Source organism: Rissa tridactyla, chromosome 15 (assembly GCF_028500815.1).
Source record: "Rissa tridactyla isolate bRisTri1 chromosome 15, bRisTri1.patW.cur.20221130, whole genome shotgun sequence".
NCBI classification, from domain to species: Eukaryota; Metazoa; Chordata; class Aves; order Charadriiformes; family Laridae; genus Rissa; species Rissa tridactyla.
The window spans coordinates 14,899,932-14,909,633 of NC_071480.1; the positions used below are offsets into that span (position 1 = coordinate 14,899,932).

General features: G+C 48.5%; 1 protein-coding gene across 1 annotated transcript in view; it reads left to right on the plus strand.

Moving 5' to 3' along the window:
* CACNG4 (calcium voltage-gated channel auxiliary subunit gamma 4) overlaps positions 1 to 9,702 on the plus strand; it is a 43,391-nt gene that overhangs the window by 30,147 nt on the left and 3,542 nt on the right. Inside the window, exons 2-3 of the mRNA XM_054221194.1 lie at positions 3,344 to 3,427; positions 8,924 to 9,064. Of these exons, the coding sequence (XP_054077169.1) occupies positions 3,344 to 3,427; positions 8,924 to 9,064 (225 nt within the window). The remainder of the gene's footprint in view (positions 1 to 3,343; positions 3,428 to 8,923; positions 9,065 to 9,702) is intronic.

The following is a 9,702-nucleotide window of genomic DNA, read 5'->3' on the forward strand; positions in this document are numbered from 1 at the left end:
GGGATATTATAGCTTACTCTCAAGAGGTATCCAGAAGTGCTGCTCAATATTTTAGTATCTGTGAGGCAGTGATTGCAGTTTATTTATCTCTCTCTGGTGGGTACAGCAGTAGAAGTTAAATATTCCATCTTCCTCTCCAAAGGATATAAGGGACTGTCTCCACATACTCAAGCAAAGACGAAAATCTCTCTTCCACGTCACATCCTGGCGTGGGAAAGGGCCCCCGTGTGACTTCACTGAGCGTGGACCAGGGGCCACCTTTGTCTACACATTTCTTCAGAGCATCCTCTGTGAAGCCTTTGAGAGGAGCCTCGGGGAGTTCAGACCTGGTGCAGGTGCTGCGGAGTGGTTGTTCCTGAATTTAACTGAGGCGTTTCCTTTTCTGCCACATCTTCCATTTCATAGCTTTCATTCTTTTGCATTGCTTTAAATGCAGTGCACAGAGCTGGGTATTTCATCAGCTCTCAGTTGTGCTGTGTATTTGTTTTCTGTGTTTCAGTACAAGTCAGACTCTGCTGTTGTGCTTTTAAAGCTGACCACTGCTAGAATAGCTGCCACCCAGCTAGTTTTCATTTTTCCCAAATCTGAGTTTCAAAGTCCATCATTGTGAAAAAAAGGTATTGTTACATTTCCTAGCAAGACTTTGTTTCTGATACTTGGTGGATTAGAAGAGGCCTCGGTACCCTGTAGATCGCCAGGGTTCTTGATAGCGACTTCAAGCCTCACTGAGAGTTTAATGAGCTGCTGCTGAGTTATGTGACACCTGTTACGTTTATGGAAAAAATTTATCCAGTCTGCTGCTGTTATTAGCTATCCGGTACCACAGACACTGGAGAGGGCCCTGGACCAATAGCTGTGATCGGAACTACAGCAAAAATATCGGGAAGAATGTTTTGGGTTCCCAGGCGTTGATACAGGTCCAAAATTCACAGTCACTTGCTATGTCTATAAAATTTGTCCAGAATGACCGATCTCAGTACTCGTAAGAACTGGAAATAGAATGGAACTCTCAAGCACATCTAGAATTTTCTGTTTGGGGCTAATTAGCCTCTTTTTTTTCACCTCTGCTAGACTTGCTAATACTCTTTCATGTGAAAGGCTCCAGATATAAGCAGCAGGAAATGAAGGTCTCCAACCATACAAGAGGAAAAGCCCAGACGCTGCCAATACCAGCCCATCCCGCCCTGCTGAGGGGCTTCAGTCCTGCGGTGGAAGGGGTGGCTTCCTGTAAGAGAAACTTCTGCTGAGGGGCCCATTTCATTCAGAAGTTTAATAACATAAGGCCGTTTTACAGAGGCCAAATCCCTCCATCAGTCCATCAGTGCTGCAAACACAAGAGGCTTGGGAAGCAATTCAGTCTTGCAGACTTCTTGTCTCTTAACTGAGTTTCTGGAAGTGGAACATTTATTTGGGCTGGTGCCCAGGTCCATGCTCTGTGAATGCGCGAGTTCACAAGGCAGCCTTCGGTAGACAGAGCTCTCTCCTTCATGCCTCTGCCTCTTCGCAGGAAGTTGTGCGAGCTTGGTTACCTGTGATACTTCCACTTTTATATCAGCTCTGGATAAATTCAACCAACTTACCTTAGAAGGTACTGGAGAAGTACGTAACGGACTGAGAGATGGCCCCACCTCTGTACACACAAGAGCAGAGTTATTGAAACACCTATTTCATAGGAAATTAAGGTGAGAAGATTATTTAGATTTTTCTTCCTTAATTAATAGGAGAGGATAAAAATCAGACTCTGAATGTGTTTCTTCTAAATTGGCACACCATAACGAAGAGGCTCAAAGAAATGACCATCCAGCCTCAGAGGCCCTGTTATGCTGGGAGTGATTTAGTTTCATTGCATGAACTGCTGTAAAAATAAGCACTGGGATCTTTAAAATCTGGATTTTGGATTGCCTTGCTGGAGAGCCATCAGGAGCAACAAGCCAGCTGATGGCAAACAGAGGCATGCATGGGCAAACACGCTTCGCAGGAGCAAGTCCCAGCTGAAGTGCCCTCCTCCGCCTGGCAGGTAGGATGGGTTTGTCACTTCCAGATGTGACGTGAGCCACTTACTTCTTGTTCACAGCCTTTGAAGTGCTGCGCAGAGAAAGCCTGAGCCATTACCGCCATTGGAGTAGATACGTCATTTACTGGAAGAATTAAGTGCGCTGTAGTAGCAAACCTGCAGTTGACACTCACAGGGTGCAATTGAAATCCTCCGGATTAGTAATTCTTTTGAGATCTTTGTAATCATTGGTAATAGGTAGTGAAATAAATCCACATTTATATCCTACAGACTGCAGCTGTGCTTCTGTCAAAGTGGTATTAAGTGATGGTTTTTAAATCCTTCTGCCAGCTCAAGCCGTAAGCACCGAAACTCCTGTGCAGAGGATAACTCAGCCTGCGTGATGTATGCTCCCGAGCACGAAAGGCTGGTTAATGAATAATGAAAGCACCAAGGCAGAATCGCACCTCGGGGCTTGGCTCCCGCAGTAGCTCTCTGGGGAGAGGTCCCTGCGCAGCGGCAGCCCCGGCTACTGCAGCTGGGACGGGATGTGGCTGTGGACAACCGGCACAGAAAATAATGCAAAACGCTAACGTAAAGCTTTACCCAGATGGACAAAGTGCTGAACCTCGTCTTGTTCAGTCGAGCGAAGGGTTCATCTGGACGACGCTGGCGTTGTTCCTTCAGGTATCAGGAGTGCGCGCTCGCGCCCTGACTGGCTGCACCGGCTCCCAGTTAACTAAACAAATACGCCGTTAAAAGCTGAACCAACCTTGGGGGGGACATATGGGTTTCAATTGCAGCAGGCAAAGATTTATGGACTTGTTTTCCGAGCCTAGAGAGTAATTGAAGAGGCGTCAGACAGTTCAGCTCTGATACGGGGAGCCAGCGCTTCCCCGGGGACGAGGCAGGGGGGGTGACGGGTGCTGGGTCGGCACTCGGCTTTGCTGCGGAGCCCCAGCCACGGAGCAGGGACCCAGAGTGACACTCGCTCTAGGAACAAAAAGGGGCTTTGCAAACTCAGTGAGCTTGTAAGATAAGCACGGCGCTGATAAAGCAAAGCACAGAGAGATTAAAAAAACTCAGGAGAGCGATATTAGTGGCAGACTGAAGAAAAGAGCCCAGGCATCCTGGCTCTCCCTTCCTTCAGCTAGGACTCAGCTCAATCTGCCCAAAATTCTTGACCTTAGAGACGGTTTCTTGATGGCATTAAAAAAATCGGTGATCAACGCTACAGGAGAATAATTTACTTGTACAGCCTGGGAGGAAAAGGAAATAAAACAGAGCTGGCAGAAGTGCCTTTAACTGGTTCTATTCCTTATGTTTTACGTTTGCTTTGTTTTCATTTAGGAATCTACAAAGGACATTGCTTCCGAATCAACCACTTCCCTGAAGACAACGACTACGACCATGACAGCTCAGAATACCTTCTCCGTAAGTGGAAAGTAACACCTGGTACACAGGGTTAACAGACGTGGCCAGAGAGGCGTCCCTGGGTTTCTCTTCTGTAGAGTCCGAGTCTTACTCATTGCAAGACACTGGCCCAAACCTGGTCGCACAGAGCAGCGGGGACATGTGTCCAGTTCACGCTGCAGCTGCCACAACCGTGACCCTCGGGGACCCCCCATTTCAAGGGTTTCCTTCACCCAGGGGAACGCACGTGATTGTGGGGCCCATTCTCTAAACATTATATGGAAATTGTTCAAATGAAAACGACAGCTGTCATTCCCAAATTGGCAAGGGTATTTTACAGAGGGAGTATTTCTCTGATTAGTGTATCAAAAGAGGTGTGAGGAGTGGGTTTCAGCTCATGCGAAAGCTTTTGCTAATGCTTAAACCCAACCCCTGTGCAAGCCTGGTCCTTTGCAGCTGCTGAGCGACCTCCCCCTGCAGTGAAATTACTGCATTGTAGGAAGGAAGCTGAAATTTCTGCAGCTAAAAGCGCAATCTTGGCATGAACACAGGCTGTGGGTCCCCTGCATGGACAGCCAGCCATTGCCATTGCCGCTCCGTGCTGGGGCGTAATCCCACACAGAAGTAATTTCATCTGCCAGCCTGGTGCTTGAAATACGGGAAATTGTTTCATCCCTTCGGACGACCGTTTGCTCAGCTGATGGTCTTGGAACCTGAGTGTGAAACTTCATGAATCCTGCAAAGTCGGCGTTAGACTCCCCCCTCCCCCGAGGACGCCTTGCCTGGTTTTCCTTTGGAACAAAAGAGCTGACCCGCCAGGCTGGGGGCGATGCCCTTTACCAGAGGAAGGGGCTGCAGTTCACAAGGTGTTGGGAGAGCTTCAGGGAGCGGTGAGTGACGCTGCTGCCTGATACACCCGGCAAGGCAAAACACCCCTCGATTATATGCTATTAATTACCTGAAACTCCACTTGGAGAGCCACCCTGCCCTTCTGCTCGCCCGTGGGAAACACTTTCTGGTTGCTAAGACAAGAAGAAAAAATAAAAATCTCCGAAAAGTACACTTTACCAGAAAACCCAGATTTTTTTTCATCTTGACTCTTGCCAACTTAGATCAGTCGTGGCGCTTGGGTGACATGATTTCGGCACTCAGGCGAAGGCAGACTATCACTGTGAGCACGGCCGCATTTATCTTTCATACAAAGCTTTGGAACTAATGTTAAATTGATGCAAAGTCAGCTTTAAGGAAAGAAACATCACTAGTAAAAGGACTGTAAAGGAAAGAAGAATTAAGTAGCATCTTGATGAAAATGTACGATGCCTTCATTATTTGGAGAAAAGCTAGAACTGGGAAAAACAGTCTACAGCTCCGCTGTAAGACATGAGATTAGTGAATTGTTTGTAAGTTTACTTGTGACGGGTGTTCCCTAAAAGCTGTTTTCCAAAGTGACTAAGTACAGACCTTAAAAACAAGTCAGTCCAAGCCTTTACGCCTTCTCCAAGATCGGGCCTCAGCTGCTCCCCGGAGCTCGTCCTCGCGTGCTGCGCGCAGGTCACAGGGCTCCTCTGCTTCAACTTTTACGAGAAAAACTGCAGCTCCACTTAAAATGCGTGTGGTTGATTTAGAGATTACTGAAAGGTTATGTAGCTAAATCCAGAAGCAATGAGCTCATACGTATATGTAATAGGGATCAAGTCATTGTCTAACTAGACACAGACGAGGGGATCTTTGCATCCTGTTTCAAAGGAGACGCGAGAGCTTCCGTCCCGTGTTTGCCCTCTGTGAAACACCTTTGCAATCTGCTGTCTCCGTATCATTCACTGTGCTTCGTAGCCGTTTCTTGGCAGAAGTCTCCTGGAGGGCCACGTTGGGGGTAACCCTTATTTCTCCAGTCTGGCTTAGACGAAGGTACCAACGCCGTGTGCATCTTGTGTGCGTGAGGGGTCTCAGCCTGCTCCATGGTGAACAATATAATATAGAATCACAGACTGGTTCGGGTGGGAAGGGACCTTAAAGCCCCCCCAGTGGCACCCCCTGCCCTGGGCAGGGACACCTCCCACCAGCCCAGGTTGCTCCAAGCCCCGGCCAACCTGGCCTTGAACCCCTCCAGGGATGGGGCAGCCACAGCTTCTCTGGGCAACCTGGGCCAGGGGCTCACCCCCCTCACAGTGGAAAATTTCTTCCTGAGATCTAGTCTAAATCCGCCCTCTTTCAGTTTAAAACCATCGCCCCTTGTCCTGTGGCTCCCCTCCCTGATAGAGTCCCTCCCCGGCTTTCCTGGAGCCCCCTTTATAGGTTTGAGATGAATGTAAACATTATGGTTGTAGCAGAATTGTGGCCTGGTCCAAAACCCTATTGAAATCAGTGAAAAAATGACTGATTTTAGGAGACTTTCATCCTGGGTGTGGGTAGGAGCAGGAGTTTGGATTTTGCCCTTCGGCATTCAGGCTGCTCGCTGCAAAAGCAAGTGAACGACAGCCCCAGTGACAACTGACACGTGCACAGGAGCTCAGACAAGACCCCTCCTGTTCAGCCTTCCCTATGACAACACATGCCAGCCTGTCTGCTTAAATAAAAAAAAAAAAGAAAAATCCCCTTCACATGTCTGTGCAGAGCTCCAGCAAGTGGCAGAGGCATCGCTGCCACGCACAGAGAGCCCGAGCGGTCCCCGGGGCTGCTGCGAGCATCCCCCAACCACACACGTGTGCTCCGGCTTCCCTCCTCTCCTGCGTTTCCACAGGCACACGGAAACCAACCTGCTCCCTCCCAGCGCCGCAGGAAGCACCCGCACCTCTCCCTTCGCAGAAGAGGGGGTTTCGGCCATGCTCACCGTCCCCACACGCGTGAAGACACCAGAGCTCTGCGGCCGTGAGGAGGGGGACTGAGGACCCTGCACCAGGGGCATGTCTACGCTTTCACACACTTCTTCCCTGCGTGCTATAGCATCCGCGCTGTATATCCATTCTCTGCATGCTGTAGCATCCCCACTTTATATCCGTTCCCTGCATGCCACAGCATCCCCGCTGCATACCCATTCCCTGCATGCTATAGCACCCATGCATCGCATCCCAATTTTAAAGCCGGTTGCTTGGCTCCTGCCTTTGGGAGCAGAATAAAAGCGCTCCACCGAAGGAGGTGTCACAACACATAGCGGTGAAGAACAGCCGATGCAAACAGACAGGACAGTAAACAAGGAAAAGGAAAAAAAAAAAAAGCAGGGGAGAAAGCAGAAACCAGATTGCCTTAATGTTTTTGGATGTGCTGTCATTTTATTACCCGTATTGGGAGATATATGTAAAATCTGCATGCTACCTATGAGCATTCCTTTAAATTTCAGAGCTAAAAGTACTCGTTGTAGGAAAAAATATTCTGTAGGGCTTTACAGGAAGAAGAACACTGTTTGTTTAGTTTCTCTTCACATTAATTACCTAATATAGAAAAATTATCTCTGGAGATTATTGCTACAAGTAGAACAACCCACCCCCTACATTTGGCATGTCTGGCAAGTTCCTTCTGAGGATGTCACTGAACCATTTTAGGAAAGCTCTTTGATTTAATTGAAATCATTATAAACAGCATGACCATGAAATACAGGAAACAACGACCAGAAAGGGTGGGCCACAGTAGATTTTAAGCCTGTGCTGCCTTTTGCCAAGACAAAACCAGACAGACAGTGATTTGGGGCACCTTCATCTCCTGCAGCAGAGACTGACATTGAATCTTCTTCTAATAACTGACTCTGAAAACTGACCCAAAAGTCGAAGTGCTGTTCCTTCGTATCACACACGTGGGGATACACCCGGGACAACGGAGCGGGCTCTCGGCACTCAACAGGCTTTGATTGGAGACCTTACACCCTCCTTACTTGGATTTGCCAATTATTGCAAGGCACTGTCTGAATAGTAATGCATCCGACTGAACTGGGCTTAGAGCCGGTTAGAAAATAGCCCGTCTGTAAAGGACGCGCGCAGTGGCACTGCTGGTTCTGGTAGGAGACGGACCTTCCTCGCTGTTGTGAGGCATAAGGCGTTGCGATCGATACAGGCATAAGCTTCCCAGGCAGGGACTGTCTTTTTCATTTGATGTTTGCACCACCCTAACGAGGGCTGGGCCCGTAGCTGGGGCTCCTGGGGGCTTTGCGGCGCGCACAAAAGCAATGCTGTTATTAAATGCCCGGCCCTGTCCCTCTTGCAGTCAGCGGGAGTTTTGCCACCAGTTACCAGGGGAATCATTAGGAAGCAATTCACGGAATTGGGAACGCCACGGCCATCAAAAGTAAAATGAGAAAGCATCAGCTGTAACATCTGGCCGTTTCTCCTCGGGAAACGGGCGCCGCTCGCTGTGCGTGTCAGCCAGGAAGATGGCACCCGGGAGAGCCACGTCGCTAACGGCACCGCATCAGCAGAGCGGTCCAGATGGCGGCTTTATCCTCTCCGCGCGCGCAGCCCCGGGGGTCCCCATGTCCTCCCGGTGCGCTGTGGGGCTTCCACCCCTCCGTGACAGCAGCCTCTGACCCCCCAGCCACCGTGGGCATCCCCACACCCCGGTACCTGCCGGGACTCCCCGTGCGCCTTTGCCTTTCCACAGTCCCCACCTTTGGGATGATCCTGTTTTCCACAGCAGTATTCAGCATCTTAACTCCCCTTCTTGCAAAAAATCCTCTCTCTGTAACAACAGAACTCACTCTGCCTTCCAGGAACGCCTACCGGGTTCTGCCCCTTTGGTTTTTACAGTACAGACTTCTCTCTTCTTGTGCCTGTTTATTCTTTCTCATCCCTTTTGTTCCCTGCCTGCCGCTTCCTTTTCAATTGCTGCTTAGTCTTGTAGTGACACGACTTTGAAAGCTGGCTTGTTTTTAATTTTTTTCAGGGACTTTATAGCCCATCCCGGTGAATGGACTGAAGCATATAGAATTTTAAATTACTCTACTTAGCTGTCAGGAAACTAAACACAAACATCTGAGACACACTTGTTAAAGTATCTTCCTTAGAAATCGGAAAGGTTTCAATGTCCTTAATGCTCAACAAAAGAAAAAGGGGCTATTAGCTGTGCTCGCTGGTAACGCGAATGCTGCAGACTTCGAGAGCTGTAATTTTCTCACCTTCTGCGTGTACCAAGGAACAGATCCTGCTCAAGCCATCCCCAAACCTTGTAGGTTCGTAGCCAGCTCATGAATCTTCCAGTGCCGCTCGCTGCGTGGTGCCGGCTCTTACTGTCACTTACCTCGTGCTTTGTCACAAGTGTTCTGTACATGGTGGCATCAGGTAATGGCCATAACGCTGGACTTCCTAGGGGAAAGCTCAGAAGATTTAAGCTACTCAGTTGAGAGTGTCTGTGACACGTTGGCCACCTACCCGTGGCCTCAGCTCCCAAAAAACATGCCCAGAAATGCAGCATCAATGATAATTCCAGCAAAAGCCGGGGGGGGTTGAGACTTTGTAATCTCCACACTCGCACCCGAGGCGGCGTCTGAAATGATTCCTGCCTGTCTTGGCTTTCTACCTGTCTCCCCTCCAGGCATCGTCCGTGCCTCCAGTGTGTTCCCCATCCTCAGCACAATACTGCTGCTGCTGGGAGGACTCTGTGTCGGAGCAGGAAGGATTTACAACAGCAAAAACAACATTATCCTCAGCGCTGGGATTCTCTTTGTTGCAGCAGGTATGTTCTCCTTAAATTGAGTCCTTAAGAAGTGCTGCCTTTTAAAACTGAAAACGACTGTTGGCAGTTGGCAGCTCTCTCCCTGTACCCTTTTCCTGGATCGAGGACACTGGGCCCATTTCTTAAGACAAAAATATGTTTTTGAAGCTCTGCAATAAATATATTCCAGAAAAGCTTTTCGTTTTCCTGGAAAAGGAGGCTGAAGTCAGTAACAAGCAGGTTCTACACTATTTAAAATGTATTAAACGTTAGATGAATCAGGTACCTCTTACATCCAGGGCCTTTTTCTTTTTTTTCTTTTATATGATGGCAGAAAATTTTCACCTGTGAGGGGTGAGACCGTTTTTCAAACTAGAAACATCTGAGAGAGTCAGGCACATTGTTAATAGCTTCCCCTGAAGCTCGGATTAAGCATGCTGCATTTAGATGAAAATTCAGCAAGGTGGAAGAGAACTTATCTTGATCAAGGTGAACAGATGCAGCCCTGAGCTCAAAATGCATTTTTATTATTATTCCGAATGTTAGAATCCCACTAACAATATTAGCGAGCTCCCATAAGCTCCTTCTTTCCCACCGTGACAATGAAGAGATGGGGACAAATCCTGCTGAATATTTTGGGATCCATGCAAGCATATGTG